This window comes from Microtus ochrogaster, chromosome 19, assembly GCF_000317375.1.
Source record: "Microtus ochrogaster isolate Prairie Vole_2 chromosome 19, MicOch1.0, whole genome shotgun sequence".
Classification (NCBI taxonomy): domain Eukaryota; kingdom Metazoa; phylum Chordata; class Mammalia; order Rodentia; family Cricetidae; genus Microtus; species Microtus ochrogaster.
The window spans coordinates 22,126,267-22,147,769 of NC_022021.1; the positions used below are offsets into that span (position 1 = coordinate 22,126,267).

The 21,503-nt window shown below is 35.1% G+C and overlaps 1 protein-coding gene across 1 annotated transcript in view; it reads left to right on the forward strand.

Annotated features, from left to right (window-relative positions):
• The window catches only part of Slf1 (SMC5-SMC6 complex localization factor 1), an 80,254-nt gene extending 59,258 nt beyond the window's left edge, over nucleotides 1-20,996 (forward strand). The window contains exons 15-21 of the mRNA XM_013349653.2: nucleotides 6,988-7,135; nucleotides 12,978-13,123; nucleotides 13,844-14,007; nucleotides 14,654-14,787; nucleotides 16,687-16,779; nucleotides 17,192-17,374; nucleotides 19,861-20,996. Coding sequence (XP_013205107.1) covers nucleotides 6,988-7,135; nucleotides 12,978-13,123; nucleotides 13,844-14,007; nucleotides 14,654-14,787; nucleotides 16,687-16,779; nucleotides 17,192-17,374; nucleotides 19,861-20,342 — 1,350 coding nt within the window. The 3' untranslated portion in view covers nucleotides 20,343-20,996. The remainder of the gene's footprint in view (nucleotides 1-6,987; nucleotides 7,136-12,977; nucleotides 13,124-13,843; nucleotides 14,008-14,653; nucleotides 14,788-16,686; nucleotides 16,780-17,191; nucleotides 17,375-19,860) is intronic.
• The last annotated feature ends 507 nt before the right edge of the window (nucleotides 20,997-21,503 follow it).

Below are 21,503 nucleotides of genomic sequence, written 5' to 3' on the forward strand. Positions count from 1 at the left end.
GGCTGGCCTCGAACTCACAGAAATACGCCTGCCTCTGCCTCCCTCCCGAGTGCTGAGATTAAAGGCATGTCCCACCACTGTCCAGCTTGCCAATTCTTTTTTAAAGAATGAAATCCCATGTAGTCTGCAGTTTCTTTTAAATATTTCCTGCGATCTGTTTATTGCTGTTTGTTAAACTTATAGTACTTGTCATACATTTTTATAGATGGGGCTACTGTACTTTTTTATATTTGTAAAATTACTAATACAGTATTTTCATCAATTTTGTTTACTAATTCTTTTCAGCTATGTCTAGTATGTTGCTAAACATTTGACTGTATCTTTAATTTTTGTACTTCCTGCTTGGAACTCTTTTATATCTCCTGCTATGACTTTTGTTTGTTTTGGTTTTGGAGCTTCTAATACACTACAGAAATTTCACTTTCTTCCTTTGAACATTACATTAATAGTTATTTTGTTATCTGTGCTGGTTCTGCTTATTTCCATATGTGAGGTTCTGTTGTTTCTTCCTGTATTATTATTTCCCTGGTCTCCTATGTATGTGTTTTTCCTTTCTAAGTCTTATTTTTCTCTCCTGTACTAGTTATTATTTATGACCTGTTTTAATAACTATTTGTAGAAACAGTTTGTCAAAAAACAGAATATATTTTTTACAGAGAGAGTATTCTTTACTTCTGTCATGGGCCTCAGTAAGGACCAACCTGATGAATGTCACAGGCTCCACCCAGCCCAGATGAATAAGATTCACATGTTTGCCGCACTCTTACATTCCTTCCTGCAGGTCTTGGCCTACTGTGAATTAAGCCTTTGGCTGTAACCTTTCTCACCAGTTTCCAGTAATTACAGAAACCACAGTTTTATGCCTTTATATCCCTCTGATAGAATCTCCAAAACTGTTCAGGACAAAGGGAGGTAGTTTTTAAGTCTCCCTTCACTTTTTACCAAACTCTTGGGCATCTTGACATAATATTTCTCTTAATTACCATATATTTGTTTTATGTATTTCAGCTGACATTTTTTGTTGACAGAGGTGTCTGTCCCACCCCATCCAACAGCTGTTCCATCCCAAAGAAATAAATATACAGAAGTCTACATTAATCATAAACTGGTTGGCCTATTAGCTTAGGCTTCTTATTAACTCTTACATCCTACATTAACCCGTAATTCTTGTCTGTGTCAGCCACATGGCTTGGTACCTTTTATCAGCAAAGCATTTTTATCTTGCTTCCTCTGCTTTTGGGTTCTGACTACAGACTGAGCCTTTCCTCTTCCCAGAATTCTCTGCTCTCATCGCCCTGCCTCTACTTCCTGCCTGATCGCCCTTCCTATAATTCCTGCCTGGCTACTGGCCAGTCAGCATTTTATTAAAGCAATACAACTGATAAATCTGTACAGGGTACAAGATCATTGTCCCACAGCAATTTTTAGTTTTCAAAAATTGATCATCAGAATTTCTAAGGCTTCCTTTAACACAAGCACTGAAATTTAAAAATAAGAGAAAACTCTTTTTTTAATATTTATTTATTTATTATGTATACAGCATTCCTTCTATATATGTCTGCATACCAGAAGAGGGCACCAGATCCCATTACAGATGGTTGTGAGCCACCATATGGTTGCTGGGAATTGAACTTAGGACCTTTGGAAGAACAGTCAGTGCTCTTAACCTCTGAGCCATCTCTCCAGCCCCAAGAGAAAAATTTTAAGCCAGACTTAATTGCATATATCTGAAGTGTACTTAGGTAGAAACAAGAAGATCAGGAGTTTAGGTTGTCCTCAGCTATGTGACAAGTCAGCCTGGTCTATATAAGACCCTCTGCTATGTTAATTTCCTGGGGAGATATCAAACAAATACTTGTTTACTCAACTACATATCAAAGTAATTATTTCACATAAGTCTACCTTGGTGAGCCATTGAGTTTAATTGTGGTTATAAACAGGAACATAAATGAGGAATTACTTTTAGGAGCAGAGGAAGCTTACAGTCTACTATAATCTAAAAGAAAAGCTTGCCTACCCATCACGCACACAACTATTACCTGTGTATAAATACTTGGGAGGAGCAGGGATCCAGCCATCTTGTACTGCCTTTTGGAGCCTTTCCTTTTCTCTGTGAGACAATGGTAATGCATACCGTCTTGTGAGGGTCTTGTGCAGGTAATCACAGCTGCTCTGATTTCAAGATGGCATATTCCATGTTATGTCCGGAGGGCAAAGTTCTCAATATCCTGTCTAAAACAATCACGAAAAGTAAAATTGCTGCTAGATATAGCTAGACTTTTTGGACACCAAGTAATCCTATTGTGTGGATATAGCTATTTATTAATTAACTGCATTTTATTTATATAGTATATATATTATGGGTGTACACATGCCACAGCATTATAGAGGCCAGAAGACAATTTACAGAGTTGGTTTTCTCTTTCTATGTCGTTGGTAACTGGGAACAAACTCAGATTGTTAGACTTGGTAGCAAATGCCTTTACCCACAAAGTCATTCCACTGTCTGATTTTAATGAATGTGTGACCATCCAAATGCATAGAAATTTAAAATACTCAACCAAGTAATTGTATCTTACTGACAATTCAGTGTAGTATGTATAATCTTAAGCTTATTGTTATAAATTACTGTTTGCCTTTTTCTTATTACTCCATATAATCACTTAGAATACTAAATATTCGTTATATAATCCCCCTTTTATTTATTTGTTTGCATAAGTGATATTGCTCATCTAAAACTAAAAACAATGAAACTAATGTTTTTACAGTATTACTAAAGAACCAGCCAACTATCGATAAAAAGTTACTCAAGAAACATATAAGTAAATAGAAACAGATTTATACATATTTAATTCAAAGGTTTTCTTCAAATTTATAAATAAAAGCACCATATTTGAGAAGCAATCTGCAGCAAATTGTAGCATCAGTTCTAATAGGAAAACTGGTTTTAAAATTTGCAAATTAGTATTTGTAACATTTAAATTTCTTGAACTCTCTAACTTACTCTTTTATTGTAATACTTTTCTGTTATCAATCATTCTTATACTTAATTAATTTTTTTTGTTATTTTCCACTTTGAAGAATTTCATGCATGTTCCCAGACATCATTTTCTGTACTATAAAGCATTTGTTTCTTGATTTGCTGAGTTGAAGCATTCAAGTCATTAACTAAACAGAAGTCCTCAGTTTATGCTAATATTGTTTTGTCATAATGTCAATCAACAAGTATTGCAGAGTGACAGAATGGCAGTGAACTTCGTTGTCATTGATCTGAAAAAGCGCTGTGCTTTCCTTGGCAAAGAGCAGAGGTGAGCCATGTCAAGGTTATGGAGGATGTGCACATTTTCTTAGGTTTTGGTGGTTACTCCCACTTGTTGTTGCAATTTGAAATGGATACCATTTGTATTTAAAGATTAATAAATTGAATTTAAAGAGTTTAAGTGACTTACTGACAGCATCATAGCCAGTTAGGGCAATCCCTACCTAGAGGCCAGGTTTATTACAACAAATGTTGTCATATTTCTGATGCCAGTGTATAAACCGGCAGAGGCATCCTGCATGGTTTCTGTTTGATTTTATCCAGCACAGTGCTTGTCACTGATAGTGGTAGTAATCAGATGGAGCCAGAGGCCAGAATGATAGTTTGTTCTGAATTACAAAGTAGTCAACTTTTAGTAGATTGTGATGATTAATAAGGGGATTGCTTATAATGATGAAGAATGATATTGACAGAATGTGTAGTAATAGAGTTTTACATGTTAGAAAGTTTTTCTAATGTGGGTGCGTATGTGATGTAAATCATGTCTTTGTTTCTTTGCTAGTTCTTTGAGTAATTCATGTTCTCCTTTTAGCTTTTGCACACACTTCAGTATTCCAAACAGGCTTTATTTCCTTTGATGGTTTACTTGCCATTTTCTTAATAATGTCAAAGCATAATATTTATTATCCCCTGAAAAACAATAGCACTGGGGTCACCACCAAGCCTGGAGTTCCATCTTTAGGATCCACATGGTGGAAATAAAACCAGCTCTTGGAAGTTGTTCTCTGACAATACTATGTGCCATGTTTAACTGACACACAGTCAAATAGCTGCAGAAGTTATTCCTCGAAGTCAGTGCAAGAGACCTTTTACCCATGTCTATACTACTTAGTTACATCAATTTGGAGATAAATTATACCTTAAGAAATTCTAATTTTAGGGCTGGAGGGTTAAGCCATCAGTTTAAAGCACTTGTTACTTTTGCTAAGGATTTGGTTTCAGTTCACAGCAGCCCCATGGGCATAGAACCACTCGGTCTTGGTTGGGATCTAAACAATGCCCTCTTCTGCCCACCATGGGCACCAGGCACATATTTGGTTCAGTTGCATACATGCAGGCAAAACACTCATACAAATAAAAAATATAAGAGAAATATTTATTTTAAATTGAGGTTTTAGATATAGGTATATGTTGATTTACGTAAAATTAAAGGAAAGTCCTAAATGTTTGTTTTTTTTTTGTTATTGATAGAGTGCTAGATTGTGATTTTATATGAAGCTTATCTTCATAGACATTTTCTACTCAACAGTTTTAGATTCTGGGGGCTTGGGTGATCTTGAATTATTCTACTTGAGACATATTCTTAGATAACGTCTATGGACATGATCAATTTCATATTTTGTTAACTTTAATGATATGAAAGAACTAACTTAATATGTTTAGGGTCACACCTGCATATCAGCTTTACAAAGCACAGAATTGTTTTCCTGCAAAGTTTCTCTCAGGTCATAAAAGAGTTATATTGATGCTGCTATTACAGTCAGTCTAACTGCAAGCTTCCTATGCCACATAGCTGCAACTGTAATATTGAAGCAAGCTTTGAGTCCAGGTTGGAAGAAGTAGCAGTGTTTGCATGCATGGATTCTGACCTGATATGATCAAACCACTTCTTGTAACCCCAAATTATATCAGAAGTGCCTTGAATGTTTTACTTGTTAACTAGCCGTGCAGTATAAAATCCCTTCAGCCTATGCTTCAGGATCTTTCTCTTAGACATAATGTTTAATGCTGCCAGAGTGCAGTGTGCGTCCCCATGGTATGTTATACCACATCTTCACATCTGCTATTGATGTTGACTCTGGAGCATTCTGTGTCACTGTTTGTTAGCACAGATGTATGTGCTGCTTGACCATTTGTTTATATGTGTTTGAATAGCAAACCATAAACAGAACTTCTGTTCTACAATTGTTTTGTTGTGTTTTTTACTCTATAACATTTACTTTTTAGATACATTCTATACCATTTATTTCTTTAGTGTTCCAAAGTCATCTCTACATGTTTATAAACATCAGTCTTCCTTGCTCTAATTTCTTTAGTACATGTGTATAATTTCAAAAATGGAATTATACTTCTCTGGATCAATCTACTTTTATTTTATTGAAAATAGATTCTTCTCTTCTATGTTACATCCCAACCACAGTTTTCACCTCCCTCCACTCCTCCCAGTACTCTCCCCCAGGTCCACTCCCCCTCTGACTCTTATCACAAAAGAACAGGTCTCTGAGAGACCCAACAAGACCCAAACATGACAAAACAAAATACATTAGGACAAGACAAAAGCCCTCACACTGAGGTTGGACGAGGCAACCTAACAAGAGGAAAGAGTCCCAAGAGCAGGCAGAAGAGTCAGAGACCCACATGCTCTCACAGTTAGGAGTTCTACAAGAACACCAAACTAATAGACAGCATGTATGTAGAGAACCTAGTGAAGACCCATGTGAGAGCCCTGCTTAGTTGATTCAGTGAGCCATGTTCTTCTGGTGTCCTCCTTCCCCTCTGGCTCCTACCCCTCTGGTCTTTTCATCCCCTCTTCTGCAGGATTCTTTGAGCTCCAAGAGGAAGGACCCAGTGGAGTCGTCCAGTTTAGACTCTCCACAAGTCTGGCTGTGGCTCTCCCATCCACTCACACCTGCTGTGGAAGGAAACCTTCTGATGACTGGATAAGGCATCAACATATAACTGAATATTTTTAGGAACTGGTGTAACCTCCACCTACAAGGAATCATTTTGATTTTATTGTTTTTTTAGACCAGTCGTCTTTGGTTCTACCCTAGGTTTCTGGGCTGTTGAGTCTTTGGTTCCTAACCAAGCAAGCAGTTTGGGGAATGGGCTCCCTCTTTTGGAGTAGGCCTCGTGTCAAAATCAGACATTGATTGGCCACTCCCACAAATCCTGTACCACCATTTCCCCAATATATCTTGCAGGCAAGACATTGTAGGTCAAAGGTTTTGTGGCTCTGTTGGTGTATCTGTAAGCTAAGGAATGCTTTCCTAATAAAATATTGTGTATTTGTTTACACGGGCAGGAGAAATAAGCCTACTGTATTCTCTGAGAGTTCAAAGTGCCTAGACATTTTTCTCATTAGCCATGATGTGATGACTAAACACAACAGTTGTAATCTATTCAGATAGATCTTTGGTTTTTAAAAAAACATGTTTATATGCCTTACCCAACTGTTACTTAGTGATATTTTCACACATGGAACATATAGGAAACAAACAAGAATATTGGTATTTTAACTAGATTTAATGTCATTTTGGAAAAGTGTCTATATTAAAATGTTATTAAAGTACGATTTTCTCACATCTTTATCTTCATAGTTCATATTGACTTTTCTAGATTAGAGAAATGTGTTTAATAAATACTGGATTAAAAACATACAAGGTTTTAAATGCCTTGACATAGTTCTTCACAGGTATTTAATATTTAGTATAAAAGTGACAATATGAAAAAAATATACTTTCAAAATTGATCTCTATATCTCCAATTTTGTTCATTTTGTTATAATTAAATAGAAGTTGACTTAGTCTGTTTCTTTGTAACAGATTCTTTTGTTACTAGTATACCCTGTATTTTAGTAGCTCATCTCTCAAGAAGTAGTAAAAGGAAACATTAGAAAAGTCTTGTATTCTTAATGTTTTTATGATATTTTTCCATTGTAATGCTAGGTCTTCAAACATGAACTAGCTTACTTACTGACGGGAATTCTTGGAGCAGCAATAGATTATTGGATCTTCCTTGGTATTCATACGGGTAGAAATGTGATCCGCCACCTGTCTGCTGACTTAGGAAGCTACATCTCCCTTTCCTGTGATGGTAAGTGTCTTCGTTAGGGTGTAATAAGAATCACTCCTTCTGAAAATCAGTCTTGAGTTTCCTTCAAGAAGTCTGTTCTTTAATGTATAGTCATATGAAGTTTTCTTTCAAAGAATACACAAATGTGTACTTATAGAGACAGTTTTAAAAGGAATACAATTCTTTCTTTAATGCTTCCGTACAGAGAGCTTCTATCTTCTTTTTGCCTAAAATTTATACATAGTTGAACTTATTACAAAAAACATTTTATAAAAATTATTTATATAATTGATTTCCTTTTATTTAAATGTGACGGTGTCCATAGAAGTGGACTTACAGACCGTTGTGAGCTGCCATGTGGGTGCTGGGAATTGAACCTGGGTCCTCTGAAAGGGCAGCCAATGCTGTTAACCACTGAGCCATCTCTCTAGCCATTAAACATTTATGTTATTAGTTTTTGAGAATTCCATTGAGTACTGAATTTGTACAATTCAGTCCCACAAACTCCCCACTTGAATTCCTCCTGTGCCTCCTCATCCAACTTCATGCCCTTTTCTCCTTCATTGTTATTTCATGCATATGTGTGTGTGTATTTATATATATCTACGTGTATTTGATTACTTGGGATTAAATCAGAGCTCATCCAGAGAGAAGACTCTCTTAACAACCATTAATTACTTACATTAATTTTCCAAGGGGTGGAACCTCTTCCATACACATGGGGATGTCAGCTGGTGTTCTCATTGTGCGAATCTTGTTTAGAGGACAAATGGTTTTATGGGTGCAGTTCCCTGTCGTTCCCTATCATATATAAAGGGTGTGTGTGCACATATGTGTGTGTTGTAGAGTGTTTCTGCACCCTTCTCCACGGTGTTCTCTGAGCCTTTGCTGTAGTTATGTTGTAAATGTATTGATTGGGAATAGGCTCCTTGACATTTTAACCAAATATAGATTTTTGTGGTGATCTATTTGTTAAGGGGAAGAAAAGTTCTTTGATGAAGGTAGAAGCTACACTTACCTGTAGATGTAAAAGTAGACATTTTGAATACACTAGTCAGGGAACGTTGTATTGTAAGTTTCCTCTAGGTCCCATTGCCTCACCAAGCACAGGTAGTTAGCTAAGGTAACAGTTACCAGGTGTGACTTCTCTCCTATTCAACTTGCCTTACAACCATTTAGATGGCTGTTGGTTACTCCCTGAGATACGAAGTGAACTTAACTAATTTTGTACTTCAGCATCTTGGATGTTTTTACAAAAGACTCTTCTTCAGCTATTGAAATGTTCACTTGACTTTTTGCCGTATCTATTTGTGATTTATTAGTTAATCATCTTGCATATATTGAACCGTCGTAGCATCTTCACAAAAGCAAGTTTGATTGGAGTAGATGATCTTTTTCATAGGCATATGAAACTTTGTATTCTTTTGCTCTAAACATTGCATGCTTGTTCTAAGTATTTCTGATAGTTCCATAAAATGTGAATATTTAGATGATAGTGTAGAAAATACTACCAGTAAATACATTATTGTTTGGATACATATGCATTATATATAAAACATGTCAATAGATTTTAGTGATATAATTAAAAATTACAGATAATTGTAATTTTCACATTTAAAATCCATTTCTTGCCATTTAATTATGATGGTGTATTGACCCGAGCCTATAATCCCACACACAAAGACCTGCACAATGACAACAATACATGACATGCCAGTGTAGGAATCCACAAGGTCCTATATTTAGGTGAAGAGCTACTGATTGTTAATGGCTGCTGATAAAGGAAGAATGAGTTTTCTCTAAGCACTAGCCCCTTTGCAGGTTATCTAGTCATTTTTCAGTTTGAACAAAGGGTGAGGGAAAAAGGGAAGATTTTGTCCCAAGGAAAAGTGGTCAAAAATGAGTAAGAAGATGTAAAGTGGCACCTACTGGACAGAAGTTAAGGAGGCTACAGATATCAGGAATAGCCTCCTGAACCAAGCAGTTACCCAATGAAAACACTAGTACACACTGGTATATTTGACAAATGAATGAATGGCTGATAATAATTCATAATAGAAAGCTAAGATAGGATGTCTTTAATAATTATCAGGTCATGTCAGTCATCTCAGGAAATATCATAGCCAACTTTTCGGTCTTCAGAATGAGAAGACTTCCCTAAAAGCTGACTGCATAACTGACTTCAGAACAGGTGGTTACTCCTCCCCTCTTCTTTCTTCAATCTGTAGCCTTCAATTTCTAACTTTTTAACTACATAAGCTATGGTGGCCCCCAAATCAAGACCATGTTTTCTTACATGCCAAGCTGCCTGTGGTTTGAACTGCCAGGTAAACAACTTTGCACACATATTGCAATGCATCTTGGTATGTTGAAAGAATTTCTTCATCTACTCTTAGTGATGTTGACTCTTTAAAAAAATATTCTGTAATAGGAATACAGGTTATAATAACTAAATTCATAATTTATTCAGATACCTTCTGTAAAGAAGTTTCTTTATTCTATCAAAGTTAGAAGATTTTTATCATTTTATCTCCTACCTGTTTCTCTTTCATTGATCTTACGAGGTGATTGCCATTCCTTTTTAAGAATAGATACCATTTGTTGACTGGCTTTTTTACGTTTCTTAAGTCAAATTCAATCTTACATTAGATCTTTTATCATTTCTTTCCAATCATTTCTATTAGGTAAGTAAGTGCTTTTTAAAAATCACTTTTGGTATAATTTTCTAGAATGCCAGGGAATAGCTAACAATTCCTTGTTTCCATTCAATAATGAAGGATCCATGAATGTATTAGCTTCAGCATTAAGGACTGTCAATATAGCTTTGTGTGTTGTTTCTAGTATGTAATAGTTGCCTTTGATGGAATCTAACTTATACTTTAGCCAAATGCATGAAGTAATAACACTTGCATTGATGGAGATCTGTATGTATGCTACTGCTTCATTGCTTTGTTCATGTTCTGGATGTCGTTTCATTCCATAGTAAGGCATTTGCTGTGCCTTGCTATGAAAATTACTCTGTTCTTGAATGGCAGATTAGAACCTGTAACTGATAACTGATTTGAGCTAAAAATTAGCATAATATTGTGGGCACAATCATTAAAAATGTGACCAATTTAAAATTCTAGATGAAGTTGAAATTAATTTCCTTACCTTTGTGTGCTCGTCTCGGTGTACACACCAGCTCCGTGGGCAAAAGCCATTTGTTGTCACGTGTGCATGCATGCGTGTGTGTGCATGCACATACACAACAGTCTGAATAAGAAGCTGCAATGAAAAATTGAACACATATGTATGTAGAATTGTTTCCATAGGTTTCAATTTATGGAATGGGTAAACCTTTTAAAGTGTTTTGAAATATGTTTCTGAAAATAACCAAATTAATATCTTCCTACGTTTTTGCTAAAGAGAACTTAGTGTTTAAGGTTTGTCAAGAGACAGGAATAAGTAAACAGTTTAATCTTAAGAGAGAAGCAGCCTTTCTGTATTCAAAATAAAATTGAAATGGTCATCTATTATGGAGGTTTAGAACACCAGACTTTCCCATGTATTTTAGTAGTCTTTTTTTGTTCAAATCTTTATGAAGAAATTTGAAAATCATGGTTTGCCATTTATTTTGTTGTTATTGCTGTGATTTCTCTGTGGATATTCCTGCCTGTTATTTGTTGTTGTTATTGTTTTGGTTTGGTTTTTTTGTTTTTTGGTTTTTTTTGCATCAGTTCAGTGATTCTCCTCTGTGATTTCTGACTTGTTGGTAAGAGTGTAGATTTGGCTATTGTATCATTTTTCATGTGAAGATACAGACTCACCTTTCTCATTTTCATTTAGTATAATTGCTGAACTTTGTGGTTGTTTTATTAAAGCAGTATGTATTTAAGGAGACAGGTGTAACCCTTTATTCTTTTCTTTAGACTTCATGCCCATCAACTTCACATCAAAGCTATGGTATTGTTTTCTCACAACACTTCAGGCAGAATTTTCTTTATCTATGTTTCATTTTTATCCTAATTAGAATTCTTTAGAAACTTCAGATGGGGATTAGATTCTTCATTTAAATAAAATAACGGATAAATATTTCTTACCTGTTCTTTAGGCCTGAGAAAGTATAGTGAGAAAACAACCTTACACAAAAAGTAAATGATAATGGCAATGTTTCAGTAACTCCTTGCGCATATTCCTTCGCTAATCTTTTAGTTAAACCAATTTCTTTTGGTTTTGATGAGAAAGAATGTGTTATTCCAACAGTCCCATGGCCGTACAGATGGACCTAGTTAAACTGGTAGCTGAAGCCTCATACACGTCTATCTGGGCCTTTTAGTCCATTATTCTATGCACGGCAACTTTTTATAGTGTGTTATTTAACTTTAGCTCTTTACTATCCTATTGTTGCTTTCATTCTTTGTCATTCTAGTGTGTTATTTGTGCTACTATTTATATAGAAAGTTTAGTAGAAATTTGTATCATTAAGTAGATGACATGGGAATCAGCTATCTTAGTAGTTTATCTTGAGCAGTTATTCTGTCTGGAATAAATTTTTGTCTTACTAACACTTGAAGTTTTGGATAGAAGGATTTAAGGATATTGGTGGGGTTTGTTGCTTTCATAAATTAAAATTACCTCATTGTAGAGTGGGTGCAAATTTTAATGACATCTTCACATATTGTCTTATACTTTTATTCTTTATCTTGTACGTGTCCTCTAGCTCTTCAGTGAGTGTTATTAGAGGAACCTTCTTCCTATCAGCTCAAGACTGAATGTTACAAGTTAATGGCATGTGCGTTTTTGGTTGTTTTTGTTTGGTTGTTGGGTTTTTTTTTTTTGGTTGTTTTTGTTTTTTGAGACAGCTTTGGTGCCTGTCCTGGAACTAGCTCTTGTAGACCAAGCTGGCCTTGAACTCACAGAGATGTGCCTGCATCTGCCTTCTGAGTGCTGGGATTAAAGGTGAGCACCACCACCGCCTTGCTGCGTGTGTGCTTTTTGAATAAAACTAAGTGCTCTTGATGCCCGCCTGTAATCCTAACACTTGAGAAGTCTCAGCTACATAGGGAATACAAAGGGCCACATTCATTAAAAATAAGTGAACGAGTGACTAAATAAAAATAAACACTCTCTTGTTAGCTGTCGCACATCTCTGCCCTCAAAGACAGGCTGAGTCATTGTGAATAAGGCCATCCTGGGCTGTAAAACGAGATTTTGTGTCAAAAATAAATTTAGCCAGTTCATTTTTTTAATTAAATAAGTTAGTTAAAACTAAGAACTAGTTTTCCAAAAAGGATCCAAGTTGAAATTGTTAATGTTATTTAGAAACTCAAAGGTAAAGTCTTGCATATAGGTATAATGGTGTAATCATATAATCTATTCTACATATATGGTTTTGTTGTTTTTGTTTGATTTGGTTTTTAGACAGAGTCTCACTAAGTCTGGCCTGAAACTATGTAGATTAGGCTAATTTGAATTCACAGAGGTCCCCCTATTTTAGCTTCCTGAGTGATATGATTATAAGAAATTCACTAGTATATTTGACTCTCGTATATGTGATGTTAAGACTTTTAATTAAAGTGATAATGTTTGTTTTTCAAGTGCTAGCATATGTACCATAAAAGAAATTTCTCCTGAAAAACAAGGAGGATTATTTGTGTGTATGTGTTTGATATAATATAATATGTGTGTGTGTGTGTGTGTGTGTGTGTGTGTGTGCGTGCGTGTGTGTGCGTGTGTGTGTATGTGTATATAACCATCCATAGTGGTTAAAAATTATAACTAAATCTTGCTGGCTTATGATATATCACTCAATGGAGTACAACCCTCTGCAAAAATATGGAGAAAATGTATAAGATGTAACAATATTTAATTGTTTTTACAGATTTTTCTTCCCAAGAACTAGAGATCTTCATTTGTTCTTTTTCATCTTCCTGGCTTCAAATGTTTGTTGCAGAAGCAATCTTTAAAAAGTTGTGCTTCCAGGGCCCTACCAGCGCTTGCACTGAGCCACTCTCACTTCAGAAAATAGTAAGCACTACCCTATTCAGGTTCCTCTTTTTTTCCTAAGAAGTGAGTTCATGAGTTCAGTTTCAATTCTTAGTTATTTCTCATAAATGGGCTGGAGAGATGCCTCAGTGTTCTCCCAGAGTACCCAGATTCAGTTCATAGCATGTATGGACCTTCTGACCTCAGGCACACATGCAGGCATCTTCCAATACACACACAAATAAACAATAATAATCATCTTTTCAGAAATAGATTAGTGACTGGAAGTTTTGATGGGGGAATAAGTAGAAAAAAGTATTTCCTGATATTTGCCATAATATATAATACTTTGAAACTACATCCAAATTTTTTTGTGTTTGACATTTAAAAAGGAAAACTTACAAAAATGTATCCTGTTTACATACATACATACATACGTACATACATACATGCATGCATGCATGCATGCTACACTTGCTTCCATTCTCTCTTGTCTTGGCTGTATAATGCTCTAAAACTTCTTCAGCCAATGACAAGTCCCTTTGTGTATTGAAATGCTGGACAGAAGGTATCCTCAGCTTCAAGATATTGACAAAATAATTCCATAGATAATTACTCAGAACTGGCAACTTTAATATTCAGTCATGTTTAAAGAAGATAATTTGGCAATGTAGTTGTGAAATCAAGAAATAAAATGAGACTTAATGACCAAGTAATTTTTTTACTACTCTTTGGTAATGATATAATGTTATTTTGTAACAGATAGACTCCTATTTGCCTGTTTTGGGAAAAATGGACATACATGGGGCTGGAAAAATGCAGATGCCAAAAAAAATCATCCAGCGGCCTTGCCTAGAGCCTCAGAGAGCACTACTAATGCTGAATGGTGCAAAGCCAAAACAAGTTGACGGTCAGCCAGAATTTCCGTAAGTAATGCTGTTGCTACAGCTATACTGTGGTTTGGAATGTGACCTTTTCTCTAAACTTTCTTAAACTTTAGGTTGTCTGGGTTATTTGCAAGAATACTCAATTTTAGACCTATAAATAGATCAGCACTTCCTTTTACTTCCCTCCTAACAAGTGCTTCCCAAAAGAAATGAAACTATTAATCAAGTCTCTGTTTCATATAAATGTTTTTCTGAAATATGAAGTACAACATATTTTTGTAATATAAATGAGGTTTTAGTTGTGTGGTCATGTGAGATGTTATACTGGTTTTTCCAAATGAGAGACTTCTTGAATGAGGAATTCTTAAGGCCTGCATTCTTATTTCGCTTTCAGCTTTAGATGCTCTACAGATGTGATTTACTTGGTTTCTTCTTTTCCCAACATTCTATACTCATTACCTTTTTAGTGAGCAGTTGGAGGTATAGAAAATTAAGTGAAAATTAATGCTTCAAAATTTGTTCCTATATAGCTGACATCGTTTTAAAAATTGGAGAACAATATGATTGAATGAGTGAGTGGTTTAAGTTAAAAGAAGGATACATTCTAAAGGAGGAAGAATACTATCTTATGTATGCTGGCATGCCTTACTGAAAAGCAAGTTTCCTTGGTTTTCTTTCTTTTCAGAGAGTTGAACCGTGCTAAATGTTCTTCATCATTGAAAAAATTGAAAAAGAAGTCAGAAGGAGAATTGTCATGTTCCAAGGAGAATTGCCCCTCTTTGGTTACAAAGATGAATTTTCACAAAACTAATCTAAAAGGTATCCAAAGTATCTGAATTACTTACACTAAGAACTTTGCTTGGTTTTAATCAGTACTTGCAAATTTCACTCCTTTGCTCTGATAAATGTTTGAACTTATATATTGGGCTAGATGTAGATGTAGGAAATACCTTTGTAGAGAGTGTGTTATTTTCTTTAACTCTCATTTATACACAGGAAGTGATCGTTTCACACCTGATTAATAGAGTGCCCCTCCTTTTCTTCCCCGCCTTGCCAGATGCTTATTGGTGTGTAGCATTCCTTGAGCTCATTGAGATTTGCCCTCCTTACTTTGGTGTTCCATATCAACCTGTACTGCTTAGGATCAGTGTCTTCGATTTGAAAGTATAATTCATCCTTCATCTCTTTTCAGTCATACACATTTTATGAACAAAGAGTGAGGAGTAGGCTATGTTACATAGCTGTGTTAAGCATATGGGCTCTTTTCTTCTAGGCACTGAGCCCAGACTGAAATGTGTTTGGCTTTTGGTTCTAACTGTACTGGAGCCTAAGCACCTACCTAATGGATGGAATTTCAAGAACAGTGCTGTAATAATTTCCTCTAGTGCCTCTTTTACTTAGCTATCTCATAACCTGAAGATATATTATCTACAAGGCATCCTACTTGAATAAACTAAGTTGCTAGATTTACAAATTGCTCTTTAGAAACTATTTCATATATATCAACTCATGAAAACAGGGACATCAAAGCTTTTATATCTTTCAGTATAATAGTTTATGACTTCCCACGAAATATGAAGAGTATTGGATTAAAACTCAGATATTCACTTCAAAGATCAGTATCTATTTTCTTTGTTTTATTGTTTCAAAATATAAAATGAATATGAATGACTAGTCTGAACAGCAGAAGGAGTTGGGGGAGGAAGAAAATTGAGAAATAGAGAAAAACTTGAAGAGACTTCTTTTCTTATGGAGGAAATGCTCAGCAGACGTTGCAGAGATAATCTGTAAAACTGAGCACTATAGACACATGCTGGTCAGTATTCTATAGCAGGAACACGGTATGTCCATATCTCATTCTGTTTCCTGTACTGTCACTGACAAGGATTTACCATTGTTTTAATATCAAACTATGACTTAAATTTTACTATTTAGAGTATGAATAGATCATTTGACCAGCAGCTACTAACTGACTGCCTTCTGCTCAGCAAGAACCGTGTCATTCTATGTGCTAGTGTTGTTCAGTTTTCAGTGGTACGTAAGGAGTGTGTGTGTGTGTGTGTGTGTGTGTGTGCATGTGCATGCGTGTATGTGTGTGCGTGTGTGTGTGTGTGGTGTTTATATTAAGATTCTTCCATTTCTCCCTCTGTGCTGCTGTAGCCAAGCCAGACAGCCTATTGAGAAGCAGCAAACCATCTGTTAATGGATTTGAAGTTCTGAATTATACTTGAGTATGTGGAGGCACTCGTGCTTAGCCAGGAACATTCATTTGAATAAAGCTATAAATGCTGTATAAGAAAGAGCCATACATTTAACGGAGGTTCATGAATAAATTTAAGAGAGGGCAATTGCACTTTAAAACTTTTATTGCTGCAAAACCAAGTATTTTTGGTGTTTCTATCATTTGGGGTTTTATGGCAGGATTGAAGCTTTAAACCTTGAACTATGGAGAGACAATGCCTGTATTAAAGCTTTAGCTGCAGAATTTCATTGCTGAATTGCTGACAGAACAGAAGCTCTGGATTGCTGGGGTTTCCTCCCCCCACCCCCACCCCTTTTTTTTTTTTTTTTAATTCAAGAGATGTTTAAACCCTTCAGAGGAAAACTCAGTAAGTAATTGTCTGGCATGAGTCCACATCTTCTAGTCATGGCCTTTGATTATTTTCTTTAGTTGATATCTTGTCTTCTCTGAAATGATCTATTAATTTTTTATGGCAGGGGAAACAGCTCTGCATAGAGCCTGCATAAAAAACCAAGTGGAGAAATTGATTATTCTTCTCTCTTTGCCAGGAATAGACATCAATGTTAAAGGTAAGTTCCCTAGGTCTTTGTGCTCTCATTCAGTGTCTTAAAATTTTTGATACAAATAGTTTTATGTCACATTAAGAAAAATCATTTAAGTAAATTTGCAGAAGATATTTTTAAAATATTATTACTAGCCAAACCAAAACAATTCTTTATGTAATAATTTAGAACTAATAATATAAAATATTTTAGTAGTAATTTTCTGATCATATTTCACCATTAATATTTTGAAGTTGCTTTTTATTTATCCTCAGTTTTTATATAGAAATATGATTACACTGTGTTCATTTTCACCAAAGCTGTCTTTTCTCATATGAAACTCTACAGGGCAATAGGATGGGAGTTACAGAATATCAGTACTTTGCCACCAGCAGTACTACCAGTGCTGTTTTAAAACTTGCCTTGATTTCTAATTTAGACAATGCTGGCTGGACGCCTTTGCATGAAGCCTGTAACTATGGCAACACAGTGTGTGTCCAGGAAATTTTGCAACGTTGTCCAGAGGTAGATCTGCTCACTCAAGTGGACGGGGTGACTCCTTTGCATGATGCACTGTCAAACGGACATGTAGAAATTGGCAAGCTGCTTCTACAGCATGGGGGTGAGTGTGCTTGTGCTAAGTGATTTTGATAAATTATCCAGGCTTTTGATAAATCGCTTAGAGGCAGATAACACTTTATACTTAAAAATATATAAGAAAAGGTGCTTTTATTTCATATTAGTGAATAATTAAAGATAAAAAGTCTCATAAAATATAGCCACCCTTTATTAGCTGTTATAAGAATCATTTTATAATATATATGTACTAATATAACCTATTGAGGTTTATATATAATAATGTGTTTTTTTCAGTTGAACATGTTGATGTAAAATATTTCTTTTACTTAACATATATGATGTCTTTGTGAACTAGTCATTTCTTAAAGCTTTGGATTCAGTGCTTCTTGTGACTACTTTGGTTTTCCATCCCTCCTTGTTTTGTTACATGTATATGTATAACTCTCCAAACCAATGTTGTCTTTATAAGGCATTCCTTTATAGATTATGGAAAAGATAGCTATGAATATTTTCCATTTATATTTGCAGTCACCTAAGTTAAAGTTGGATTTTCCGATGATAGTCAGGGAATGATGCAAGGATTGTGTGAAAAGGCTAACTTAAGCGTTGGATACATCTACTGCTTTTCCTGAGTCTTTCATTTTCACCTTCAGCAACTCCCGTTTTAGCGACATTTTTGCATATGAACTATTATACATATTGCCTCAAAAAATTCAATTTGTCTAATTTGTCTTTTCAAGAATATAACTGAAAACTAGCTTGTAATGAAAAAAATACAAACCGTTGTGTAAATTGATTGTATTGTGCTAATTTTAGCTTAGAATTTAATGTGTTTCTGTTATATATAAAGCATTTTGTTCTGTGTAAAATCAAAAGGCATATTCTTTATGTGGGTTTTTGTTTGTTTGCGTGCTTTTGGATTGGGGTTTGAACGTTTTTTTTGTTGTTTTTTTTTTTGTGGCGGGGGGGTGATGCTGTGTACATCTAAGAAAGAATGCATGATGGCTTGAGAGACTTGATTATTTATAGTCTTCTCCTGCCCCCTAAAGGCCTAAGTGTGTCTGTTTTACCAACACTATTTCATAATTGACGTAGTTCTTCTACCTTCTTTTTAAAATACTATTTGTTTTCTAAACCTAATGCTTTTCCTATTAAGTATTATGTTTTTCTACTCAAGATTTAATCTGACATTCTAGCAAATACTTGTTTCTGTATCATATGATGTGATATGAGAGTTATTACAGTATGATATCCAGTTTATCCATATAATATAGTATTACGTCAACCAATGTGAATTTTGCTAACAAAGACTAGTAAGTTAGGAGAGAAAATCTGCTTATACTTAGCTAAAGTACTTGTTTGTTTTTGTTTGTTTGTTTGTTGTTTTGTTCTTTTTTTTTACTAATCCAGTCATAGTCTAGTTTCAATCTGTCACATGGTTTGACGTTACCACTGTTGTAAGCTATTAATTTCAAGACTCTCAGTCTTGAGCAATAATTTTAAGAGTGTATACTGCTGAAACTTTGTTTGCTTCAGGTATTCATAATTTTTTCCTAACAAGAAAAAGTTAGAATATTTTATTTTTGTTTTGAGATGCTAACAAAGATAATACAATTTTCATTTGGAATTCTTTTCTCTACAATTGTACATCAATCATTTAAGCCATCATATGTGTGGTTATAGTCTTAACACTTAACAACCTATTCTCTTTTTTGGTCCATTTGATAATGATAGGAATTCCCTATTTGGTTCCTTACTGTACCTTCGTATCCCAGGTAACAGTTCTATGAGTAAGTGCGTAAAGGCTTAAAGATGTGACTGACCAGTCCAGTCCAGTACCTGTACTTGGTCACATGACTGAGTGCTGTGTCATTGCTTTCCATTCCTTACACGATTTAATATTTAGGGAATAACTTTCAGTCCTTAGCGTCTCAGTGCTCTGCAAGTACCTACTATGACTATTGGCAGGTTTTTTGTTTTTGTTTTGATAGATAGATCAACTATTGAGTTTGATTTAGAAAAATTAACATGGAAGTTTCTGTGAAGCCCTTACCTTTAAGACAGTAAACATTAGCAAGAATAAAATGAAAAATGTACTATGTCTGCATAGGGTCTATATAGTTTCCACACTGCCAGTGCTTTATCAGTAATGCAAAGGAGACATTTTTTTTTCCTTTTTCTGAACTTACACTAAGGCATTTTATGAATTTAGTCTGTGAAGACTGAAATTCTTGCTCTTACGGTGCTCAGATAAGGTGTTTAAAACTGTCTCATTTATCTTCTATGCTACTTCTCCAACTAGAGTATGGGCTTCTAAGCAGGCTTCATTGGACAACTGACTGGAATTGTAAGTTTGTAAACTGAGCTCTGTTAGTCTGTATAGAAAGTCACAGGCTGTAGGCAGCTAGTTAGCAACTATGGTAAAAAGCAGAGCCCTGTAAGCTTTGTGGGGAAAAGGGAAAAAACAGCTGTTAACCTGCCAAAATAAAAATGTTTTACTCTTAACATTTTGTATTTTCTTTTTCACAGGCCCAGAGCTTTTACAGCAGAGGAACTCTAAGGGGGAGTTGCCCTTGGATCACGTGCTGTCACCAAAAGACAGGGAAGAACTGTTTGCCATCACCAATCTAGACGATACAGTGGACAACTTCCATGCTCAGACACAGAAACGTTTTTATCACCAGCAGCTTGAATTTGGTTCATTTTTACTTAGTAGGATGTTGCTTAGTTTTTGTTCAATATTTGATTTATCTTCAGAATTCACCCTAGCTTTCAAAGGGTTGGCTCATCTAAGTGAGTTGCTTATGGTATGTAATAGTGACACAGAAGCCACCAGTGGACATACTGACTGGTTACTGGATCTTTATGCTAGAAACATAAAAGCATTAAAGAAGCTCCCCGATGTTCTTAAGGAACTGCCCGGGAGTCTAAGTGTGCGTCCTGGAGTGCATACTGAGGCCTTATTGGTGACTCTGGAGATGATGTGTCGGTCAGTCACAGAAGTGTCATGATGCCAGAAAGTGTGAGTCAGACCTAAACATACAACTTGCTCTGTCACTTAGTATAATAGTCATAGCTTTGCTTATGGACAAATTTGATTTAGTCACTGACAGACTTACAGCAGATTTTCATAGCACTTAAAAACATCTGCAGAACTAGAATACGGGCTCCCTGTCTGTTTGGAATTTAACTCAGAAAAGATACAACAATAAAAGGAAGTAGTATTGTTGGGTATAAAATGTTTTTATTAATCGTTAAAATTCTTTGTTTTGAAATATTTATTTATATTGTTTTGTAGAAAATAAAATATTTTTTCATATCAAAATGTCCCTTCCTCTAAGTGCTATAGGTTTTTAAATCATGATAAGGATATTCATTAAAATGTGTATCTATATACTTGGAAAACTTGTTTCTCCTTTATATGCTAATGTCTAAGATACATTTGTTTTTCCTTGTTTCTAAAATAAACCTTTCTAGAATTTTAAATTATATTTAATAATCTTTTTAAATGCTACATTATTTGCAGTTTAACAATTGAGTTCTTTGATCTATTGTAGTTTAGCAGCGCATATATGAAGTATGCTTCTGTTCGCTTAAACAGTCTTCTGTCAGTGAAAACATTTTCCCACATATAAAGTTTTATTAAATAATATAATTAAAATTTACAATGAAATTGCTGTGGTTATCTGAAATTTTAGTATGCAGTATGAATTTGCAGATTATTGTTTCAGTTTTTTTCCTAATAGTTTATAACTTAAAAAACAGAGTGTGACTATTAACCACTTAAGAGATTGTAATTTCTTCACTGGTGAAAGTAAGTTACACTGTGTTATAGATGGGGAAAAGAATCTTGATGTTATGTAATGTAATTGCGGCCCCAGCAGCAGCTAATGTGTTAAAGAAGCATTATGCTTCATTTCTCAAACAGATCTTTCAGCAAGAGACAGGCGCTCAATGTCTTAGTCTTTGCACACTAATAAAAATCAAACTTATGTAAGATTTCAAAATAATTTTATATGTACTGTAAGAAATAACATAAAAATTTGTTTTTGTTATTAATCCTCCAAAGTATCAGCAAATACGAATAGTCACTGGAGAGGCTGAATTAGGGGAGTGACAGAGAGTTTGTATCCAGACTAAGTTACAGTGTGACCCTGCCGGAGAGGAAGACT